The 25,192-nt window shown below is 42.0% G+C and overlaps 1 protein-coding gene across 2 annotated transcripts; it reads right to left on the bottom strand.

Moving 5' to 3' along the window:
- Window positions 1-1,745: 1,745 nt before the first annotated feature.
- On the bottom strand, window positions 1,746-24,660 carry ELK4 (ETS transcription factor ELK4). Of its 2 annotated transcripts, XR_010729384.1 has the most exons (6): window positions 24,348-24,660; window positions 15,999-16,214; window positions 13,271-14,137; window positions 11,334-11,450; window positions 9,862-10,021; window positions 1,746-2,832 (listed from the first exon to the last, which is right to left on the bottom strand). XR_010729384.1 is itself a non-coding variant. In XM_066261550.1 (5 exons), the coding sequence occupies exons 2-5, from the start codon at window positions 16,203-16,205 to the stop codon at window positions 9,923-9,925; spliced, it is 1,290 nt and encodes a 429-aa protein (XP_066117647.1). In that variant the 5' UTR covers window positions 16,206-16,214; window positions 24,348-24,660; the 3' UTR covers window positions 1,746-9,922. The 2 variants fall into 2 exon arrangements, 1 of the variants encoding a protein (XP_066117647.1); XM_066261550.1 differs by having other exon boundaries at window positions 1,746-10,021.
- Between the last annotated feature and the right edge of the window lie 532 nt (window positions 24,661-25,192).

The raw sequence follows: 25,192 nt of genomic DNA, 5'->3' as shown, positions 1-25,192 counted from the left end.
TCCAAGCGGTGATGACTCCAATTTCTCATTCGACCTCACGCAACTACTGTTTTAGGTAATATATCTTGAGAACAGTGGTTTAGCAGAATCCAGCAGTCCTCAAAAGTGGTTATCACCCAACTGCATTGCTTAGTGACCTACCATCTGAAGTGACATTTTCTCAGGGAAAGTAAACTTGTCCCCAAAACAGACCTGGCCGGTTGGCTCAGTGGTAGAGCGTCGGCCTGGCGTGCAGAAGTCCCAGGTTCACACACAGGAGAAGCGCCCATCTGCTTCTCCACCCCTCCCCCTCTCCTTCCTCTCTGTCTCTCTCTTCCCCTGCCGCAGCCGAGGCTCCTTTGGAGCAAAGATGGCCCGGGTGCTGGGGATGGCTCCTTGGCCTCTGCTCTGTGGCTCTGGTCGCGGCAGAGCGATGCCCTGGAGGGGCAGAGCACCGCCCCCTGGTGGGCGTGCCGGGTGGATCCCGGTCGGGCGCATGCGAGAGTCTGTCTGACTGTCTCTCCCCGTTTCCAGCTTCAGGAAAAAAAAAAAAAAAAAAAAAAAAAAAAAAAAAAAAAAATTAAACTTGTCCCCAAAACACAATGTTACTCTAGCCTGTTATTTTTACCTCGAGATAGAAAACTGACCTCTCTGATGTGATTTTCCTACCTATTAACCCCACTTTCCTCCCTGAACCCAGTACTGAAAAGCTTTTATTTCGTTTGCTAAATGAACTAAAGTCTTCAGTTTATAATCTCAAAAACAATATAAAGAAAAACGGCCTAGAGTGGATATAAGCAAAAGTTGTTTTTTACAAGGGAAAAAACAAAGCTTTTAATTAAAATTTTTTGAACTTTAAAAATGTAAATAAAGCCTGGCCAGGTGGTAACACAGTGGATAGTGTCCACCTGGGACGCTGGGGACCCAGGTTCGAAAACCCGAGGTCCTCAGCTTAAATGCGGGCTCATCAGCTTGAGCGCGGGGTCACAGGCTTGAGTGTGGGATCATAGATCTGACCCCTAGTCACTGGCTTGAGCTCAAAGGTCACTGGCTTGAAGCCCAAAGTCACTGGCTTGAGCAGGGGGTCACTGACTCAGCTGGAGCCCCCCCCCAAGGCACATATGAGAAAGCAATCAATGAACAATTAAGGTGTTGCAACTATGAGTTGATGCTTCTTCTCTCTCTCCCTCCCTGTCTGTCCCTGTCTGTCCCCAACCACACTAAAAAATAATGTAAATAAAATTTAAAAATAAAGAGATTTCACATGGTGAATAACTTTTACAGCCAATCAATTCTCTTTTAATTCCTTCTATATCAATAATCATTTAAAATTTTTTAACTTTTATTTTGAAATTAAATTTAATGAGGTGACACTGATGGATAAGAGTAGGTTTCAGGTGAACATCTCTACAGCATTTGAACTGTTGATTGCGCTGTGTGCCCGTCACGCAAAGTCAAATCATTTTCCGTTAGCACATATTTGTCCCTCTTTACTCCCGTCCCCGGGTCCTTCACTTTTATCTATGTCCATGAGTCTCAGTTGAACATTCATTTTCCAGTCTCCTCTTTCACCACCTATCCCAGCTCTGGTTCTAAATATTTTAATGCAGATACACATCAAATAGATAAGGGCCAGGTTTTATAATGATAACCACTGGGGAACCGGAACTCTTTCCTTGCCCGCATTAGCACGGATGAAACGCAATACCGGGGACTGCCTCGAGAGATGTTGGAGGAGGGAAATGAACAGTCGATTCTGAAAGTCATGTTGTTAAAAATATTTATTTAAAAAAATACAATTGTCCATATCTAGTTGCACATATATCTATCGACATATCTATATAGTTTTGGACTTTAGTAAATTTGCTATAGTGCTTAAAGCCAGCTTGCCATTTTACAAACCAAATTCCTGTCAGTTCTCATATAAAAGTTTTTTTTTAAATGTATCATCCTTCTAATAAGATGCATATCACCATTACAGAATAAAATTTTTGCAAAAAACCTGAAGCGGTAGAAAAAATAATCACCTGATTAGTTATTCAGAGCAACCCTTACCATGTCTGAAGATGCACTGAGTTATCAACTACACCTTTTTTCTTTGAAAAGCAGCGTATATTATAAAGACCTCAAGATGCACGCACATCCTCACTCTCACCTACCTAAACCTGGCGTCAAGTTTCTTCGTTGCAAATAAATAGAACACAAGACTCTAGCTACAATCGTCCTAATCAACCTTGAAACAACATCCTTTTATATCCCAATGGGTTAGTTAAGTCAGACTGCTTAGCTAGAAGAGATGGCAGTTTCTCTCAATTACATCAAGATTAATGTAATTTTAATAAATGTTAGCAGTTACCATCATTTTAATTGCTTTTTTAAAGGAAAAACAAAGTGATTTTAATACTTGGAAAGTCTTCCTAATGTAAATTACACTGAAGTTAAGACAAGTTACTAATGACACTTTAACAGTTATTCTTTCCTTTGGGTAGGTATGCACTTGCATTTTATATTTAAGTATCCTATTTATACAAAAGCGGTGGATGCTGGATATTATGAAAGACAGATTTCAATGAAGTAAACAAGAGGGCGGGAATAAAAAATGAAGTAACAGTCTTCCCAGATGAGTTGATCTAGGTCTAAGAAAAGTCCCCTGACAAGTTCCTATTACCAGTATCCTAAAACTCAGACACTGACATGAAAAAAAATCTGTGTCAACACCACAGCAGACTTTTCTTCTGTAAAATAGATTGAATGGATAAAAACGAAAGGTTGATTCTTTAACAGCATTTAATTTTCAAATGATGTCCACACTTGAAGATCTGAGAGCACTCATTAAAAAAAAAATCGTTTGTTCTGAAAAATACAAAGAGATACACACTTTTTATTTTTAGCTTACTTGATTATTTGGTGACTAAAGAGCATAATTGTAAAAAACTACTTTTAGCCAAAAATTATATTGCCTCAAACCAAAGCTAACCAGTAGCACAATGACTAGGCTGAGTTTCATATATAATTTTCCCTACCCACAAACATAAATGAAACTGCTAAATGGCGAACGTGAAGAAACAGATCTGGCACTCAGAGAAGACCGAGTGGCCAAGCTGAGTAAATAGTCCTCAAGTAATCAGAAGTTAATTGTATTGATTTCTACTGACACTCAGCAGGGACATTCATTAAATATGCTACTTTATCACATAGGCAATGAATAAAATGTACATACAAAGGCCATTGGTATGACTGCCCTCAAAAAAAAAAAAAAAAAAAAACATCTTAAAAGGAACTGTGTCCCCTTAACAGACAACAATGATTACACAGAAGAGAAACTTAAAATGGGATAGTTTACAACATTGAGTATAATCCATCAACTGCAAATCATTAAACGTCACACATTTCTATGAAGCAGAATATTAAAAGCTTGTAAATTATTTTTTAAAAATTCTAGGCAAAAAAGCACACTGTACAGAGCCCAGAACGGCTCATTAGGTAATCCATTTACCCCTTCTCCAAATGGTCTTAAGTTCCAGAAAACATAAATGAGAAATAAACCTTACTTCCCTGACCCTCAATATCCATAAACTAAAATTAAACAAAATAATCATTAAGTGCTTCCAGTTATTAAAAACAAAACAGTGCTAATGATGGTGCCCAAAGAAGTGTCAAGTGATTTAATACCAATATGTGGCATTCCCATCCCTGAACTCCAGGGATACTTGAATGACTTCACCGGCTAGAACTCTGGCCCGGCCACAGGACACCCCCACCCCACACCCCCATCCAGGAGATCCCAGGCCTGTCATAGCATGGCTCAGAATCCTTAGAAGGGACAAGAACCAGAATGGGCCTTTATGAGATGGAAAACAAGGCAAAGTTGAGAACATTCAGCCCAAGATATCTGAGGTTTCTGCTAATACTTATTATGTACAGTCTCAGAGGACAAAGTAAGCTACAATGCCAGAATTCCTCCACTATTCTACCAGTTCATGGTCAGATCAGTACTTCAGAAATACTACTTCTAGTGTAACCCTCCCCTCTGAGTAACTTAGAACCCAGAGCAATAAGGGGTTTACACAAAAGCAAAAGTAAATCTAGAAATTTTAAGGACGAACATCCTTATCTGTTCAGTAATACATGAACCTGAAAACAGTTGAAGACAACTTTGTTTAGCATGTGTCACATATAGCGCTGTAGTTCTAACATGTTGGCAAGCAATTAGTCTTTAAAGCCTATGATTCTATGCATTTTAAAAAACTGAAATGTGCAAGGTATTAATTTTTTAAAAGTGGCAATTGCAAAGTGCACCCAATTTTTTAAGTTTTAGTATAAAATACCCTAGGAGCAATCCTAGAGGATGAATAATATATATTCCCTCTGAAAAACATATTTATTTATACACACACACACACACACACACACACACACACACACGTTCGTGTGCATGCACTCAGCCAATAAATCAGGATACTTGGGAAAAAATGCTCCAGTCTCTTAATTATTTAAAAATAGTATTTTAAACCTCATAAAATTTCCTGATGTATATTATACTGAAAAGACTAGAGCTCAAGAGATTTACTGTGTTTGATTGTACCCCTCATGAATTTTCTTAAGGGTTTCATTTTAAACGATGTTAACAACAGCTTGAACTTCCTGGTTTCTATAGAAAGTTTAAAACCAACATTTCCCCTCTTCCTCGAACTGCTCTGCACTCCTATCTTTCACAATGGCTAAGTGTGAATGGCAGTGCCCTCAAAATTGCTATATTCTGGCAGGCTGTCAAACAATTGCTGGGGTTTTTTTCTTCAGAAAAGAAGCTTGAAGGAACCGCCAGCTTCAAATGGAACATTTATACTACAGCAACAACCCACCTTTCAGATCTCTCTGTTTACAGGTCAAAACATGACTTTTATACTAACAGGTTCCACCAAGTATGAGAAATGAAATCAAACCGCCTCCTTTTCTTGCTCAACACACTACCACCCACAAGATTTCTAAATTCTAAGATTAAAACACTGACTTCAGTAAGCAGAATTCTGATGACCTAAGAGGAATAACAGAGCACCTTGTCTCAGGCTACGCCAGCGGCACTAAAAACAATAACAAAACATTTACTTGCTGGACCAAAACCAAGAAGGTAACTAACAAAATACTTTCCACAGAACCCATTCTCTGGTCAGAGTGTCTGCTAAAGAAATACAACTATGGTTTACCCCCACTTCACTGCCATAGCTTAGACAATTAACTTCTCGATTCCTTTATAGAAATAATACATTCGGTCACAGCCTCAGATAGCAGACTGCACACGTCATGAGCCTTCCTACCCTTCCTGTTGGTCTGGTCATTCTTCAGAGCCCCAGGTTTGCACAGAGACCTGCACTTGTCTCCATACTTGTTTACTAAACAGCCATGAAAGGGCCCTCAGAACAGTTCTAAGTTTCTGGCATGGATAAATAAAGTATCTATGGTAAATGAAGTGATACACAGAACAGACCCATCAAGAAAAGTATTTCTTCAGATGCTGAAATGTTACAAATAAAGAGAGAGAGAAAAAAAAACACATGAATGCAGCAATAAAATGGAGGTTATGTATTTAACATAAAACAACTTGAAATAATTCTGGATTTCTTGGTAAAATATAATACTAATAAGGCCAAAAAAAGTTGTAAGCAGACTAGTAAAATAAAAGTACACTATCGAGCATTATTGAGTCATACCTAATACAAAGCGGAGTCAACAGGCTGTCCAAAATAGCATGCAGGAAGCTCTGGAAAACGTGGCAATGGGTTACTGGGTAACTTATGAAAAGAATATGACATTTCAGAAAGTTGATGACAAGCTATCCTGAAATACAAAATCTCTACTAGAGATGTAACATGAAAATCAAACCAAATATGTAAAAGATGTTTCCATACATCACACAAAAGCATCCACATTGTTTTTTCAAGATCAGACTGAGAAGCAATATCCTGAGAGTCAGTGGTCTTTAGCGTGCATATATACTGCCAGACAACCCACTGGGTGCAGGAAGGGATGTTAGAACTTCTACTGAAGATTTACTGTTCAAACTGTCCTATTTCTAGTTTTGTGTATATCTTATAATGACATATTACTTTAGTATAGTGGTGTATAACAGCACATATACATATGAATTTGCAAAAGGAGATTTTTGTGTTCAAAAACTCTTATCAAAGTGTGTATTGAAAAGGGTTGGAGACTTTTTTTTGTTGGTTTTTTTTCATTGACAGAGGGATAGATAGAGACAGACAGATAGGAACGGAGAGAGATAAGAAGCATCAATCATCAGTTTTTTGTGTGGCACTTTAGTTGTTCAATGATTGCTTTCTCATATGTGCCTTGACCGTGTGGCTACAGCAGACCGAGTAACCCCTTGCTCAAACCAGCGACCTTGGGTCCAAGCTGGTGAGTTTTGCTCAAAGCAGATGAGCCCGCGCTCAAGCTGGTGACCTCAGGGTTTCGAACCTGGGTCCTCCGCATCCCAGTCCGACGCTCTATCCACTGCGCCAACGCCTGGTCAGGCTGGAGACTGCTTTTTGAAATGCCAATCAGTATCTCTAATGTGCTTAAATTCACCAGAAACATACAAAACTGCCTTTTAGAACTTAGCATCATAACACAAACTCTTGAGATCAGGATGAAATGATGTCATTAGACTGCACATCACGCACCACCGGGTGTGAATGGAACTGAAGTAACACTGTCAAGAGCTCCAGACTCCACGCCTCTGATGGCTTTCCCCCTGTAAGCCTAACTGACACACAGTATGGAGAATACTAGAAGTCATGCTGGTTAATAGATTCAACAGTCAGTCCTGTCTTTTTGATCTCTAATATAGTATGTAAATCTTCAAGAAATTCTTCCAGTTAAAAAAAAATATGCAGTACTCTTTTACTATACGCTTATGGGCTTACTTTCTCCATCAAAATTTGAAGAAAAAAAAAACACCTATTTTTTAACCATAAAAAGTGGAAAATTTAAACCTATATTTTAACTCTAAGAAACTATGGTTGACCTTTTAAGGGTTTCTGGATTATTCCATCATGTACACATTTTTAAAAATCAATGGACATTTTTCACCTTTGTTTGAACACACGAAATATCCCATGAGGAATCTAACATCACAAAAGCACTGTGACAAACTATGGGAAAAAAAGATTACTAAAGTCAGAAATATTGTCTTAATTTTGTATTTGTAAAAATCAACACATGAACAAAAATATGTTTTAGAAATTATGTGAAAACCCATTCCAGGATGGAACAATATAGGGGGTTGCTGGCGGAGGGTACGGCTGTGATGTAGCTTAAAGTCAGCCACACGGGGAATAACTCACATCATGGAAATCAGCAGAGGCTACCATATAAGAGCTCTTTTCCCCTTCAGAGAGCCTGCTAGTGAAACATTTTCCAGCATACAGTCGAATAGATACAGACTAGAGCAGATGGAAAGTTAAGATAATCACAGTAGATGTCTCAAAAACTCATTCAACCTGCTCCCCAATCTTAACTTAGGCTACTTTTGCCCACCAGCATTCATCCTGGCAAAGTGACTAGTGATGGATACCAACTACAGCTACCAAATACAAGTGTCTCCAGTGAAGACTGACCTGAAGTGGTATGTCACCTTTGGATGCTAAGAATTCTGTGAATGTTCAAAAGAAATAAGAAGCTGAGACTTTTCCAGGAAGGAGGTAGTTTACAAATAGAATGGTCTGCCTCATACACTTGAGCAAAGGTTGTAAACTTTCATTTAAAAAAGGACACACACACACACACACACACACAAATGCACACACACACAGGCTTCCCCAGATTAATTGATCTCAAAGACAAAGCCAGATCATCATCAGCCTCCTAAGGCCCACACCTCTCAGAGGCTTTCCAGACAGGTTTATAGACAGAGGACCCACTAAAACTCATTCCTAGGAAGTTGCTTTGACTCCGTTTTCATGGTGTCCTTGCTTCCCAGGCTCCCCTGTACTGAGACAGTTAATTATTAATTATCTGGGAAAATAAAACAATGGCTTTTCTCCTTTTATTCCAAAAGATAAAATAATTTTTGTGCTTTCAAAATTTTAAATATCTAGTTAAGTCAATCCATCAATATTTACTTATTTAATGTATAAAATGTTAACCTAATAAAACTATTCCAAAGTGCAGCTGAAAGGTCTAATTTCAAATAGGCATGCAAACTAAATGATTCAATATGGGGGAAAGTCCAGTAAGTCTGTTCCACGTGACTACTGAGCACGGTCACCTTTCAGCACTGCTATTGCACATCTTGGGAACAGATCTTTCCGCGGAGAGCCACCGATGAAGCAGTGACGAGTCTCCACTACTACACACTCAAAGGCAGCTCCCTGAATATTGCCCCTCCACTGCTACTGAACTAGCATAGAAGTCCTCCATGAGAGTTTCTCCACACTGTATATAAACCCATTTAAAGTATTATACATCTGGAAGATGCTGGTTTTTTGTATCAGTGTCATTTGAGCCCTGAAGTCTTGACTCCCTCATCCCACTTAGTTCATGCAACCGAATTTACAGAAACTATTCCTACGGTTAAAAGACTAGTTAAGTGGACACAGTGGTGGTGAGGGGAGTGGCCACCTACTATCTAATCACGAACTTTAAAGCCAAAATTTTCAAAAGATTCCACTGAGATGCTGCTATCAATTCATTTTGGGGGATCAACAAAGCTGCCTGCACCTGGCATTGATCACCATAAGGTAATACATACAAAGGCCGAAGCATTTCACTATGAATATGAACAGTCCAGTCCCTATGCACAAACATTTCCAAATGAACTCTGTGCCTAATTTAAAAAGAAAAATTCAAAGAAATGCGTACATCTTCACCTCACTACAGATTTGGTGGTTCCACTTTACTTTTTATCTTCCTAATTTCATCTTTAAAATTATCATGGCCTCTTACAGACAAATATAAAAGCAGATAAACATACAGTAGAAAACGAGGTAAAAATGAACAGAAACGAGAAAGGGTCTTTCATGCTGGGTATCCTCTAACTGGGAAAAGCCCCACCTGTTTCAAGTTATTCAACTGGAATCTCTTACTCTTGAGATGCCTCCAAATTTCAAAACCTCAGTTCATCTCCTGCAAGCCACCATGTACCACGCCGTCTTCCATGGGTGTGTGACCGTAACACCTGGAGAGCAGCTGACATTTCTGTGCTAGACATGGGGTCCCATATTCTCACTGGCTGTTCCAAACACTGTCTTAAACCCCAGGCTTAAAAACCTCCCCGTGCTGAAACAGACTAGCTCCGTGCTCTGTGGACAGGTTCAGACAAGATGACACATGTGGCTGAGATCCACCCTGAATAAAGGTAAATAAGATGCCTTTTTGCGGAGGTGCTTCACACATGTTAGAGTACACAGCAAACAGAACCAACAGCACTGCTCCAGTCTTTGTGTGAACACACATGATTCTTTTTCCTCCACTGCATATGCACAGCTCACTCTTAGTTACCAGTATTCAACAGAGTGTACTTAGTCTGAGATACGGCCAATTTCATTTAACTAATATTTCTTTAAATAATATACTCAAAGTGTGATTTTTCCTTTTGGTTCAAAGGGTCTCAATAAGGCAGAAGTAGTAACTTTGTTCCTAATTGCTCTTGCAAAGCACAGCTAGTCACTAAACCTCACCAAAAATTTCTTTAAAAAAAAGCTCAAAATATTTTTCAGAAAAAGAAAGAAAAAGAGGGAGGTGGAGTTTCGACTCCAATTAAGGCATTTTTAAACACAGTCCGATTGAGTATTATGGAAAGGGAATCCTAAAAGGGAATTTCAATGAGAATGGCAAAAATCACAACAGTCTATTATCAGCATGGTGGAACCAGCCATTGCTCACTTCAAATGTAATCATGTTGAGTCTGTTTCTCCTTGGTTCTCCCATTCTGCAGGTGCATAGGTTATGTTTTCTGTAGATCTGGGGAAAATGGGCCAGGGGTGGAAGGTCCATCCAGGCCAGACAGAGTGAACGGCCCATGACTGTTCAGAACAGAAGGAAACTGTGAAAGAAGACAAAATACATTATCATCCTTTTACTCAACCCCAACATTCACTTTCTCTCCCTTCTACTTTTCCTGAGGCAGAACATGACAGTGACCAGCAGTGGCTCAGAGGTGGTAACTTTTGCCATGATGTCATAACAAAAACTTTAATGAAGAGAATGTTAGATATTAATACTCTCCAGCCTCCTTGATGAATGGGAAGCACAAACCTACACCTTCCCTCAGACCCTAGATACAAATACTCAAGATTGCACTGAACTTCAGATGAAGGTTTTAGAAAGTACAGTAAATGACAACATGCACTACAGAGTATATTCAATATAAAGCAGATCACAGGCTGTCAAAGAGGTCTAGCAACAGATACCCAATGTTAACTCTATTTATAACTGGTACAAATAGTTACAGGGCGCTCATCCTAGAAAAGGCTTCCCCATCACTTATTCTGAGACCAATGCCATAGGGAGAGTCCAGGCTGAAGCTCCCTGAGCACCACGACCTTGCTAAGGTCTCAGGTCACTCTACAGCTCAGGCTCTGGCTTGCGAGAGGCAAAGAAAAATGGAACAAGGAAAATTCTTAACACTTCCTATTCAGTAATTTAGAACTTTTTGTCAAAAAATGCATTTGTTCCAAAAGAACAAATGAAAATTACAAAACTCTAAGAAAACCTTTCAGGGAGTCACCCCTGAATAAGTAAATGAATCAACCATAAAAAAAACCTACAAGTTAAAAAGATCTAGATGTTTTTGGAAAAATAATAGTTAAAAGCTGTAAGACTTTGGTTGAAAGATAATACAAAATTCATTTTTCAAAATATATATTTAAATGTTGATAAATATAAATCCTGAAGAAGGAATGGGAATATCTGATATACTACTTTCAAGAGTTTTCTCTATTTTTTTAATCCTCAGTTAAACCTATGTGCAGAAATCCCCCCAAAATATATATGTATATATGTGTTTTAATATATGTATGTATATTATACGTACATTTTTTTCCTAATAAAAGAGGATCTTTACAGTTTAAAATGACAAAATAAATGGGTGGGTTTAAAATCTACTACAGTATTGAACAGTTCTTGGTCTAACTCAAATGTATGTAGTGGTCAACAATGAAAAGGAAACTTTGCTGTCACTATTTATCTGAGCTATTTGCTGGCTAGCAAATTAACACTTAGAAATTCAAAAACAAACTAAACAGTATTCTTAAAAGAAGTTTTATAATGCTTACACTGAAGAGTGGGATACGGCTTGCCTGCCTTTCCTCATTTACCATGCCCCCATGCAAGAGACAGGCCGCCACGTCATTTACCTGGAAAAGGGTGTTAGCACCTGGCAGTCTGGCTGGACTGAGGGGAGCGACAGGGCTGAGGGTGCTCCAGAAGTGGATGCTGGACAGCAAGGGGCTCGGGGTCAGCAGTATGGGCGTCTGCAACACACACAGCAAAAACAGTCACTGAGTGACACGTCAGCATTATGTTTTACCTTTGTATAAAATAATAATACAAAAGTAGCCCTGAACCCAAATACTGTCCCACTCTCCACTCAAACTCTCTCCAAGTCTGAAATTTTATCATGAGGAAAAAACTCAGAAACTAGTTACAACTTAAGAAAGATTAAGGTCAGTGCCTGACCAGCGGTGGCTCAGTGGATCAAGCCTCGACCTGGAACGCTGAGGTCACCAGTTCGAAACCCTGGGCTTGCCTGGTCAAGGCACATATGGGAGTTGATGCTTCCTGCTCCTCTCCCCTTCTGTCTCTCCTCTTTAAAATGAATAAAGTCTTAAAATAAAATATAAATAAATAAGTAAATAAATATATCAAGGTAAAAATATTTCCTAACCTGACCTTTGTAGGGTCATTCCCAAATAGAAAAACAAGTCTGAATTCAGTACTGGAAAAAGAATGGGTAACTGAGTCATAAACATATTTTTTTCCTCAATAATGAGAAGGTCTATGAGTAATCCATCCATTTAAATGTTATATTTAAGCAAGTTAAGAGATATCTGAGGTAACTAGAAACTGCTATTCAACATCAACCATTTCTTTTTCTTAAAGTTCTCAGGATCAATTGTTTCCTTTTTTTTTTGGACAGAGACAGAGAGAGGGACAGACAGGCAGGAAGGGAGATGAGAAGCATCAATTTTTTTCGTTGTGGCACTTTCGTTGTTCACTGATTGCTTTCTCATATGTGCCTTGACCGTGGGGCTACAGCAGACAGAGTGACCCCTTGCTTAAGCCAAGGCAGCGACCTTGGGCCCAAGTTGGTGAGCTTTGCTCGAACCCAATGAACCTGCGCTCAAGCTGGCAACCTCGAGGTCTCGAACCTGGGTCCTCTGCATCCCAGTCCGACGCTCTATCCACTGTGCCACCGCCTGGTCAGGCAATTGTTTCCTTTTTTTAAAAAGTTTTCATTAAGGCCCTGGCTGGCTCAGTGGATAGTGTCAGCCCTGCGTGCAGACATCCCAGGTTTGATCTCTGGTCAGGGCACACATGAGGAGTGATCATCTGCTTCTCTTCCCCTCTCTCTCCCTCTTCTCTCTCTCTTTCCCTCTCACAGCCAGTGGCTCAACTGGTTCAAGCGTCAGGTCTGGGTGCTGAGGATAGCTCAGCTGATTCAAGCATCGGCCCCAGACTGGGGATGCTCCCAGGTGGATCCCTGTTGGCGTACATGCAGGAGTCTCTCTATCTCCCTCCTCTCACTTTAAAAAAATATACATATACTTTTCATTATTTGACAGAGACCGAGAGGAAGGAGCGGGGAGGGAGACAGAGAGAAGCATTGACTTGGTGTTTCACTTAGTTGTGCACTCAGTTGCTTCTCAGATGTGCCCTAAGGATCGAACCCGTGACTCTGGTGCACCGGGATAGTGATCTATCCACTGAATCACCTGGCCAAGGCTGGATCAATTGTTTTTCTAACTTGAGATTACCCCTGTTTAATTTTTTAAGTAAGATAGCAACCAGTTTTATAAAACAGAGAGAAAAAATACTTATTTTCTTTAGAAGAAAGTGGAAAACCAAAATAATTATTTATAAAACAATGAATTTTTTTAACACAGTGCTCCAAACTTTCTATTTTTGCCATCCTAATTGAGGTGAGGAATTGGGTTACTTTCAGGGGGTCATACACAAATCTTTCTAAGACAACCCTAAACAGCAGAACAAAAACTTGAGGTTATAAATCTGGATTTGTTTAAAAAGGCGAGTGAAGGCAAACAACAGTGGCACTAACGAGACAGCGAGGTACCTGTGAGAACAGAGCTGGCGTGAGAGAGGCCGTGGGGAGGGACGGGCTCAGCATCCCCAGCGGGCTCGGGTCGCTGCCCGTGATCACCAGGATGGGCGCCAGCTCTAAGCCTTTGGGTTTCTTGGATCTTGATGAATTGTTTGTTTTGTCCTTTTCTGGCAAAACCAAGTCCTGGTCTTTAGGCTCCAGCGACAAGTTCTCTGGCAGCTCCATGGGCTGAGAAGCCACAGAATCGATGTCTGTGTCGATGTCTGGGTTGGAACTCGGCGGTGGGGAGGGCGTCCCTGGAGGCTCCTGGAAGGAAGGGGACACGGACAGAGCAGGTGGGCTGGGAAAAGCGGGAGCTACGCCGGAGGCAGAGGTGGGGGCTTCCACAGAAGGCAGTTTGGGGGAGGCCAAAGTCTCCAATGCTTGGATAGTTTCTTCTGAAGATGGAGAAATACTTGAGCTGGTTGAAATGGTGGCAGCAATGGGTTCAACTGGTGGCTTTTTGGAAGGTGTTGTTACAAATTTAATGACCGATGGTGTTGGCTCCTGAGATTTTTTCTCTGTCAATTTCTCAGCCGGATTCTCAATCTTTATTGATTTGAGAAGCTTCCTCTTGGAGTTCAGAGAGTTGAGAGTAAAGGAAGAATATAAGCCGGAGTGTATGTAGTCATTGCGGCTGGAGGTCTTGGTGCCCGGCTGAGGAGGCTTCTCCTTCCCTCCACTCTCCGCCTCTCTGGAGCTGCCGCCGGCCTCACTGAAGCTCCAGGCTTCCCAGTCTCCTTCGACCCTGCCCACCTTCATGGGATCCATGTTCAGTATCTCTGGGTAAGAGACAAACTTGTACACAAACTTCTGCCCATTCACTTTTTTAATGATATTCTGTAGATAAATAAAATAAACATTCTTAAAAAAATACTTATATTTTCTTATAATAAATAAAATTCTTATATTTTCTTATAATCTTACCTCCCATAGCTCATGAAGAAGCTGACCTAATGACATTCTCTACTTGACAAGCAGTGTACTTAAAAGCTTCAAAATCATCTAAAAGTATCTAAATTATTTAGCCATCCTCAACACAGATCCTGCTATTGTGGGACATAAGAACACTTAAATGTCTTAACAACTAGACTATCTTACATAAAAGCTGAAAGATTTTAATTGCTTAACACTCTCAACCAAATATCTGTATTAAGCCAGAAATTGCTGACCTGAAAACTAAAATCATTCCAATGGTACAAGCCATACACACGCTAGGTAAGCAAAGAGGAATTTAACACATTACTTCTATTAAGGTTCCTACTTCCTTCAAAACTTCCAGCTGTTGCTTACCTCCCACCTCCATACATCAAAGCTGAGAAGCTCAACCACTTACAGGTGAAAGAAATTAAGACCTCAGCTTCTCCCTCCAGTGCTAGCCATTCAAGCCATTTATTTTATGTCGGTGCCCAAAATATATTCAAAATTATGAGAAATTTTAAATTTTTGTATTTTTCTGAAGTGAGAAGCAGGGAGGCAGAGAGACAACTCCCGCATGTGCCCGACCGGGATCCACCCAGCATGCCCACCAGGGGGCGATAATCTGTCCATCAAGGGCCTTCGTTGCTCTGTTGCAACCAGAGCCATTGTAGTGCCTGAGGCAGAGGCCATGGAGCCACCCTCAGTGCCCAGGCCAACTTTGCTCCAATAAAGCCTTGGCTGCGGAAGGGGAAGAGAGAGAGAGAGAGGAAGGAGAGGGGGAGGGGTGGAGAAACAAATGGATGCTTCTTTTGTGTGCCCTGGCTGAAAATAAAACCTGGGACTTCCATATGCTGGGCCAATGCTCTACTCCTGAGCCAACAGGCCAGGGCCGAGAAATTAAAATTTTTTAACTTAAGAAATCAATTCCATGTATTAACAGCTAAGCCTTAGGGTATTAATTTGTATTCTCTGGAATAAACAAAAAAGTAAAAATTAAGTAAAGCTAAAAAAACAAGTATATATGACAATTTTTTTTTTTTTTTGGTAACAGAGACAAAGTCAGAGAGAGAGATAGATAGGGACAGACAGACAGGAACGGAGAGATGAGAAGCATCAATTCTTTGTTGCGGCACCTTAGTTGTTCATTGATTGCTTTCCCATACGTGCTTTGACTGGGGGGGGGGCTACAGCAGACCGAGTAACCCCTTGCTCGAGCCAGCGACCTTGGGTCCAAGCTGGTGAGCTTTGCTGAAACCAGATGAGCCCGCGCTCAAGCTGGCGACCTCAGGGTCTCGAACTTGGGTCCTCTGCGTCCCAGTCCGACACTCTATCCACTGCACCACCACCTGGTCAGGCTATATGACAATTTTTAAAGTAAATCATGAAATATACAAGAATATTTATTCTCAAGAATCTCAAATTTCCTTTTCCTTATTCCAACCCTATACTTACTTTTTCTTTAAAGACAACTGCAATTTGGAATAAAATACGTGTAATGGGAGTAGGGTACTGAATAAGAGTTTGCAGAAATACAACTGGAACAATTCCATCTTTCATTCTAATTCCAGACTGCTAAAGTTATAAAATATATTGGATTAAAATAAACCAAGACAGTGATCACAATGAAAACAAATACTGAGTGATAATATCATACACCTGAAACTGTTATATTTCAATTATACCGCAATTAAATAAATAAATAAATAAACCAGGATATTAGTACCTATAAACTCAACAGAAGAGAAGGAACACCTCTTGTTCTGAAGTGGATGTATATTACCTTTACATAATAGTATCGGAGGGCCCGGCTGAGTTTGTCGTAATTCATATTAGGCTTGTTCTTTCGAATCCCCCAGAGCCGAGCCACCTCTTCTGCCTGCAAAAGCTTGAACTCCCCATTGTCAGAGGTCCAGCAGATCATGTGCTTGTTCTGAGGCTCCTGTAGGAGCTGAAGGAGGAACTGCCACAGGGTGATAGCACTGTCCATAGCAATGAGCTGAAAGAGGCGCAGAGATAACAGACACAATAACATTAAAGGCCGACAGTTCCAGAACACTCTATGTCAGGCACCGTGTGAAGTGCTCTAAATGTGTAACTTCTTTTCACCCCAACAGATACTATTGCAGCCTCATTTTATATATGAAAAAACTAATTCACAAAAGAGTTAAGTAAGGTCACACAAGTAAATAGTGGAGCTGAGATTTAAACACAGGCAACTAAATCCAGAGTCCAAACTCTCAAGCATGCCATATTGCTAAAGAAAAGTCTTGCTGGCATCCTGGCCAGGTAGCTCAGTTGGTTAGAGCATCCTCCCAACATTCCAAGGTTATGGATTTGATCCTGAGTCTGGGTACATACAAGAATCAACCAATGAATGCAAAAATAGGTAAAACAACAAATCAATGTTTCTGTTTCTCTCTCTCTCCTTTCCTCATCTCTAAAATCAATGAATATAAAAAATTTAAAAATTTTTAGAAAGTGCCTGGCCCAAGGTGGCACAGTGTATAAAGCATTGACCTGGAATACTGAGGTTGGCAGTTCAAAACCCTAGGCTTGCCAGATCAAGGCACATACGACAGGCAATCAGTGAATGACTTAGGTGAAGCAACTATAAGTTGGTATTTCTGGCTCCCCCTCTCTGTAAAATCAATAAATAAAATCTTTAAAAATTTTTTTAAATATTTTTAATTTTTAATTAAAAATGTCTTGCTGGGAAATAAAGCTTGTTCCATAAACTACAGGAGTAGTCTGATGATTGCTATATTCTCTGAGGAGACCATTTCAGCATCTATTTAATCAACCCAGTTGATTTATTTGCCAGATGTATATGTGTGTGTCTCAGTGTGTCCTGGGGTTATACAAAATAATCTACTTTTGCTCCACTGGTGTTTCTCCTTCAAATAGTTTCCATTATCATTAATATAATTTGCATATAAATTGGCAGCACTGATAATTTGGCAAAATGTTCCCTGATTTAATTTCAAGTTCTGTTACCATTCTGTCCACAGGGATTCCATCTGCATATATCCACCTTTTATTTGATTAGCAATCTACATTTGATTATCAAGACATGAGCTGAAAAATCCTTCCATAGCCCAAGCTTTAGGCTCTTCCTATTTACCAGAGTTTCCCAGTTATTGATAATTTGGGCCAGATAATTCTTTGTTCCTGGAAGCTGTCCTGTGCATTGTACAACAGCATCCCCGTCCTCTATCCACTAGATGCCTGTCGCACCTCCTGCCCAGTCAAAAATGTCTACAGACTCCACCAAATGTTCTCCCATGAGCAAACTCATCCCACTTGATAACCATTGGTTTAGGCAATGGAGCAACAGGGAAATGGTCCCACAAACTTATTTTCCTCATAAAATTTCAAGACACCTGTTTTAACAGGAAGATTTCTTTAGGGCCGAAACTCTGGCCAAATATTATATATAAGCACATATCCTATGAAGCCTATAACTGAACTATACTCACATAAAAACAAAAAACCTTCTCTTTTTAAAATCTAGATATGAGATCTCAATGGATCAGGATAGGACTTGAAAACAAATCAATCCATTAAAATACTATAAACACAGGTAAATTGGACTACCTCAAATTTAAAACTTCTGTGCTGCAAACATTACCATCAAGTAAGAAACAATCTGTAGACTGGGAAAACATATTTTCAAATCATAGGGACTTGTAGCCAAAAAATTATAAAGAACTCTTACAATTAATAAAACCAAACGAACAGAAAATAGGCAAATGATTTGAAAAGACATTTCTCCAAAGATATACAAATGACCAATCAGCACATGAAAAGATGCTCAACATCATTAGTTATTAGGGAAATGAAAATGAAAACCATCCCAAATACCACTTCACATCTGCTAGAATGGCTATAATTCAAAAAGCAGACAGGCCCTGGCCAGGTAGTTCAGTTGGTTGGAGCATCACCCTGACATGCTGAGGTACCGGGTTTGACCCCTGGTCAAGGAACATACAAAAAACCAATGACGGCCTGACTAGGCGGTGGTGCAGTGGATAGAGCGTGGGACTGGGATGCAGAGTATCCAGGTTTGAGACCCCGAGGTCACCAGCTTGAGCACGGGCTCATCTGGTTTGAGCAAAGCTCACCAGCTTGGACCCAAGGTCGCTGGCTCGAGCAAGGGGTTACTCAGTCTGCTGAAGGCCCACAGCCAAGGCACATATGAGAAAGCAATCAATGAACAACCAAGGTGTTGCAACAAAAAACTGATGATTGATGCTTCTCATCTCTCTCCATTCCTGTCTCTCTGTCCCTATCTATCCCTCTCTCTGACTCTCTCTCTGTCTCTGTTAAAAACAAACAAAAAAACAATGACGGCATGAATGAGTGAAACAACAAAGTCAATATTTCTCTTTCTCTCTCTCCCTTCTTCTCTAAAAATCAATAAATAAAATAAATAAAATAAAAAGAGACAGTAACAAATGTTACCAAGTAGATAAAGAGAAACCTTCACACATAGCAGGTGGGAATGCAAAATGGTGCAGCCACTTGGAAAACAAGTCTGACGGTTTTTCAAAATGCTAAACACAGAGCTACCACATGACCCCATAATTCCACTCCTCGTTCCATACTGAAGAGAAATGAAAATATATGTCTACAGAGACACTTGTATAGGAATGTTCACAGCAGCATTACTCATAATAACCTAAAAGCAGAAACAACCCAAATGTTCACCAACTGATAATTGGACAAGCAAAATGTAGTACAATCAGGCCCTGGCCAGTTGGCTCAGTGTAGAGCGTCAGCCTGGCGTGCAGGAGTCCCGAGTTCAATTCCAGGCCAGGGCACACAGGAGAAGCGCCCATCTGCTTCTCCACTCCCCCTCCTTCCTCTCTGTCTCTCTCTTCCCCTCCCTCAGCCAAGGCTCCATTGGAGCAAAGTTGGCCCAGGCGCTGAGGATGGCTACATGGCCTCTGCCTCAGGCACTAGAGTGGCCCTGGTGGCAACAGAGCATCGCCCCCTGGTGGGCGTGCCGGGTGGATCCCGGTCAGGCACATGCGGGAGTCTGTCTGACTGCCTCCCCGTTTCCAATTTCAGAGAAATAAAAAAAAAAAAATGTAGTACAATCATACAGTAGAATATCATCCAGCCAAAAAAAGGAATGAATACTCACACATGCTACAACATGGATGATCCCTGAGCACATCCTGAGTGAGAAAGGCCAGATACAAAAGAACAAACACTGTATAATTCCACTTATATAAAATGTCCAGAATAGGCAAATCTATTGACATAGAAAGTAGATCACTGGCTGCTGAGGGATGGAGGATGGGTGGGAAGAGTGGGGAGCCCCTCCAATATGGTGACTTAAACATTCTAAACTTTGATTCTGGTGGTGGTTACACAACTCTGTGACTATACTAAAACCATTTAATTTTATATTTTAAGTAGGTGAATTATACCTCAGTAAAGATGTTAAAAACGAACTAACACTACATATATGACAAAAGTTAGGCCTGAGGAGCTCAACTCTCACAAGACAGAACTCACAGAGAACAGGTTCCATAGGAGTCACCTACGTATGCTTCCAAAAGGGACAGAGATGAGGAAATGAAGTGGAAAATATTTGGTTTCTATAACTTTTCTGAGACACTCAAAATGTCCTCCAATAATTCTCAGAGTTGTCACTTTGAAGCTGCTTATACAGAGGTACTGTCGTCCAAAAGCAGAGATGGTAAAATAATAAAGAACAGAAGGGGGTAGATGCCTCCCACAGTTATAGAATTCATGGAGAAGTTGAGGCCATGAACCCAACTCTCTCATCACAGATCACATACTCTGTTCATTAGAGAAACCACTTCCCTTGATGGACAGAAGCATTCACACTGCCATTCACGTCCCCAGATGGTCATTTGTAAAGAAGTATTGTATGTCAGATACTAAGAGATATTAACCTCAAACTATGAGGTGCTATTTTAATGCTAAATAATCAAGCCCACTATAGAAATCATTGTTTGCCAAAACCTCACTTAAACTGGGTTAAGCTTGACCTGTGGTGGTGCAGTGGATAAAGCGTTGACCTGAATGCTGAGGTCAGAGGTTTGAAGTGCTGGACTTGCCTAGTCAAATCACATGAGAAGCAACTGCTAACGAGTAGATGCTTCCCGCTCCTCCCCCCCTTTCTCTCTCTGTCTCCTCTCTCTAAAATAAATAAACTGGGTTAAAACAGTGGTTTATATTATATCCATCAAACATTGCAGGGCAGGGGGCTGCCTGTCATTTCTCTGAGTTTACCAGAGAGGCCTTTCTTCTTCTAATGCCTGTCATGGAAGTTACTTTTTACATGTGTTTCCCATTTAAACAATTGTTAGTCTAAAACTGTTAAAAACTACTCCCTAGTAAATTCTAGCTTAGCCAAAGAACTCAGTATCCACAATTCCAGATACCACCTTCATATAAAAAATCCTTTATGCCTGACCAGGCGGTGGCGCGCGGAGGACCCAGGTTCGAGACCCCGAGGTCACCAGCTTGAGCGCGGGTTCATCTGGGTTGAGCAAGGCTCACCAGCTTGAGCCCAAGGTTGCTGGCTCGAGCAAGGAGTCACTCAGTCTGCTGTAGCCCCACAGTCAAGGCACATATGGGAAAGCAATCAATGAACAACTAAGGAGACTAAGGAGCCGCAACAAAGAATTGATACTTCTCATCTCTCTCCCTTCCTGTCTGTCCCTATCTGACTCTCTCTGTCTCTGCTGCAAAGAAAAAGAATCCTTAACAGGAGTTGGGGCATGAATGTATGAATTTGATGATGATGGTGATGATGATAATGACGATGGAAGGAGGAGGAAAAGGAAGAAGGGAAGAGGAAGGAGGAAAGAAAAAAGTAAAGACTACTACAAATTTGGTGCTTATAATTCCGTTTGTTTTTGCAAAAATTCCCAAAACCAAATCCTAGTTTTTTTCTTTTGTGACAGAGACAGAGAGAGACAGAGAGGAGAGACAAAAAGGGAGAAAGATGAGAAGCGTCAATTCTTCGTTGCAGCACCTTATTCATTGATTGCTTTCTTATACGTGCCTTGACTGGGGCAACTACCGCAGAGCGAGTGACCCGTTGCTCAAGCCAGTGACCTTGGGCTTCAAGCCAGCAACCTTTGAGCTCAAGCCAGCAACCACGGGGTTATGTCTATGATCCTATGCTCAGGCCAGCAACCCCATGCTCAAGCTGGTGGGCCTGCACTCAAGCTGGTGACCTCAGCGTTTTGAACCCAGTCTGACGCTCTATCCACTGCGCCAAGCCTGGTCAGGCTCCTAGCATCACATAGAAAATGCATGAGTGCCTGGCCTGTGGTGGCACAGTGGATAAAGTGTCAACCTAGAAACGCAGAGGTTGCCGGTTCAAAACCCTGGGCTTGCCTGGTCAAGGCACATATGGGAGTTGATGCTTTCTGCTCCTCCCCCCTTCTCTCTCTCTCCCTCTCTCTCCCTCTCTCTCCCCTCTCTATAATGAATAAATAAAATCTTAAAAAAAAAAAAAAAAAAGAAAGAAAATGCATGAGCCCACCGGACTAGGTAGTGGTGCAGTGGATAGAGCGTCAGACTGGGATGTGGAGGACCCGGGTTCAAGACCCTGAGGTCACCAGCTTGAGCACGGGCTCATCTGGTTTGAGCAAAGCCCACCAGCTTGGGCCCAAGGTCACTGGCTCGAGCAAGGGGTCACTTGGTCTGCTGTGCTCCCCCTCCCAAGGCACATATGAGAAATCAATCGAACAACTAAGGAGCCACAATGAAGAATTGATGTTTCTCTTCTCTCCCTTCCTGTCTGCTGTCTGTCCCTATCTGTCCCTCTCTCTGACTCTGTCTTTGCCACACACACACAAAAAAAGAAAATGCTTGAGCCCTACAAGTTGATAACAGCTAAGCTATACATGCAAAAAACCAATAACATCAACAGCTCCACAGAGCACACAAGTGTCATCCTAAACAAATGGGCAGTTTCCAAAAATATGGGTGTTTCCACGCGCTTTGGGTTTATTATACAAAAAGGTGCACCGTTGGTATTAGGGGAGCCCATGTATTGAGCTGTTTGATATCTTGAGGCAGAACCTAACTACTGTGGAAAACGATGCTTCCTTAGTGCCTTACAATGTGTCTGGGACAGAAGGTTGTTGAGTAAAGAGCATTGTGGTTTTGGACTGAAGCATTGGAAGAAAATTTTCTTTTGCAAAAAACTAACACATAAAATGGACATCTTCACAGGGTACTTTAAAGAAACATATTATTTATTCAATTTTGATATCAGGTTATTCTTTGGATGAAAAGTTAGGGGACCTCTGAGTATAATGTTAAGTGGAACCTCTTCATTTTAGTTCCTAACAGTGTGCTATTAATGTGAAATTCAATTATTTCCTCAGCCATAAAAGAGAATTAAAGGGGAAATATTCCAGAAGACAGTTATTACAAAGGTGAAATGAGTCAAAAAATATACTTTTTGCCCTGGCCCGATAGCTTGGTTGGTTACAGAATCATACAGCAACACAAAGGCTGCAGGTTCAATCCCCACTCAAGGGCACATACAGGAACAGATAGATGTTTCTCTTTCTCTCTCTCTCCCCTCCTTTCCTCTCTCTAAAATGAATAAATTAAAAATTTTAAATATATACTTTTATCCTTGCTACTTATCATTAAAAAAGAACCTTTATTTTCCTTCTCATGAAAATCTTGTTTCCTGCAATTACATTTTTAAAAGGTTTTTTTCAGTAGAAGTATGAGGGAAATACCTGATCTAAATGAAGGAATCTGATTTTTGAGGGGTTAAATGGTGAAAACTTAATTGATTCTACCTACCACTTCAAAGATAGTCGACTAATTCCTGTGCTAAACTGAAAAAGGGAGCATGTTGAAATAACTAACGAAAGGAAGTCTCGATTAAATGAAAACTTTTCCGCCCTAAACATGTTTATAATACACATAGTCTAGTTGCTGTGGTGACCCATATTCCAACTGCTTTTCAAAAACAGTAACTAAGACCCAAAAAACTCTCCAATTCAGCATGCTGCTTAAAAGAAACCCAATTATAAAATGTATCAAGTCTAATCTTGAATTAAAATCATCCTCGTTGTCAAAAATAATCAGTAGCATATACTAAGAGAATATTAAAATATACTGCTACTTTACAACTGGAAGACAATCCTTCCCAAAGAATGTAATCAGTTCCACTTATGCAATTTTAATGTTTAAATAAAATCAAAGAGGAGAGGGTTGGGGTGGGGTGAATCATAATATATTGAATATTTTAAAAAAATTATCACTGGCAGCCCTAAAGATCAAAGTACCAAGTTTTGCACGCAGTGGGGTGCTGGGTGGAAGACCACAAGGGAGTGGATAGATCTGACCCACCCACCTAAGAGATGGGCGAACTGTTCTGATGAATAAAACTCAAGAGTTTTCATTTAAATGCACTAAACTTCAAATGGCAATAGGCTGGGAAATCGCCAACTGTTTGTCAATTTTTTGACTACTTTCTTCAACAATACCCCTTTTTTCCTACAAAGGCCAGTTAATATTCCGCCCCCAAAAGATGATTCCAATTGATCTTCGTAGGAATAAAGCTACCGGTCCAGGTACACGTGAAGCAGAAAGCCAAGGGGGAGGAGATTTGCTGCCGAGAAGTAGAAAATGAAATGAAACTTGACACCGGATGAATAGCGAGCTTGGGGAGAGGAAGAAACACGGGTGACCGTGTGCCACAGAGAAAGATCAAAGTTCGGAGGAAGCGCCGCAGTCTCACGGGCCTTGGTAAGCACTGAATTACTGTACTTTCATTTTCCAACTTCCTGTCGCTACAGAGTCAAAATTGCTCCCTCTTCACCCCCCTTCCCCAACAAAAACAAACAAAAATACCGCCACCTTTCGCCCGAGGGACACGCTGGACCAAATATGGGGCGAAAGGAGCGGGGCGGCTGCTCCCGGGTCCACCTGCGCGCAGCCTGGGAACGCGGGCCAGGGCGGGACACGCGGGAGAGCCCAGGGGCGGGTCCCAAGGGAGCGTCCGCAGCCCCTCGCCCAGCCCCCGCCGCTTCCAGTCGGGCCGCTAGCCCCCCGGCCGGCTCCCCGCTCTGGGGGCGACGGCTGCGAGACCCCGACGGGGCGCGCCGCTCACCGACGCCGCGCGTGGGGCTCCCTCCAGGTCTCCGCCTCGAACACCACGCTGGTCTCCGCCCGCCGCCTCCTCACACCGGGACCTCGGGGACGGCGCGGCAGCCACGGCGACCACCGCGGCGGAGCCGGAGAAGGCGGCGGCGGCCGAGCCCAGCCCACTGGGTGTCCGCAGCCACCCGCATCTCCCGCCGCCGCCGCCGCTCCTCGGGCCCCGCCCTGCCGCCCCCGCACGCGGTAGTCTGGCCGCTACCCGTGGGCGCGCGCTCGGCGTTCTTGGCCGCGGCCGCTGCCCCTCTCGAACCTACCCCCCACCCCGCGCCTCGGGGCCCCTCCCGGACGCCGTAGCCGCAGCGTCACTTCTGGGGGCGGGAAAGGAGGAGCCGCTCCCTGCAGAACTGAGAGCCGCGGCTCCCCCCAGCCCCGGGTTCGCGGGTCCCGGGTTGCGGGCGCGGGGCGGGCGCCCCCTTGATACCCACCACTAGTCACTCTCCGCCCAGCTACTAATCAGTCACTGTCTGTGCGGCGCGCGACCCGACCCTCTGCACCTACGCTGCCGGGGATGCGGGACCTCGGCGGCCGGAGGTCGTTATCTCCGGCCCACGGAAGCGGTGGTGCGCTCCAGGGCCTCCCCGGGAACCACGTTCTGGCTGCTGAGCCGACGTGTGAGGGTTTCTCCCTTCTGTGCTGCGGTGCAGCGTTCTGCCCTGCGGCGTGGACGGAGAAGTTGAGGCCACTGCAGCTTTCTCATCGAAGTGCTAGATCCCAGGACACTACAGACACTTGATAAATATTAAATCAGCACTGTGGCTTTCTAGCTTGGGGACTGACAAATGGAAACAGTGGTGT

Source organism: Saccopteryx bilineata, chromosome 2 (assembly GCF_036850765.1).
Source record: "Saccopteryx bilineata isolate mSacBil1 chromosome 2, mSacBil1_pri_phased_curated, whole genome shotgun sequence".
NCBI classification, from domain to species: domain Eukaryota; kingdom Metazoa; phylum Chordata; class Mammalia; order Chiroptera; family Emballonuridae; genus Saccopteryx; species Saccopteryx bilineata.
The sequence above is the reverse complement of the archived record's forward strand: the minus strand, read 5'-3'. Positions and strand labels throughout refer to the sequence as shown.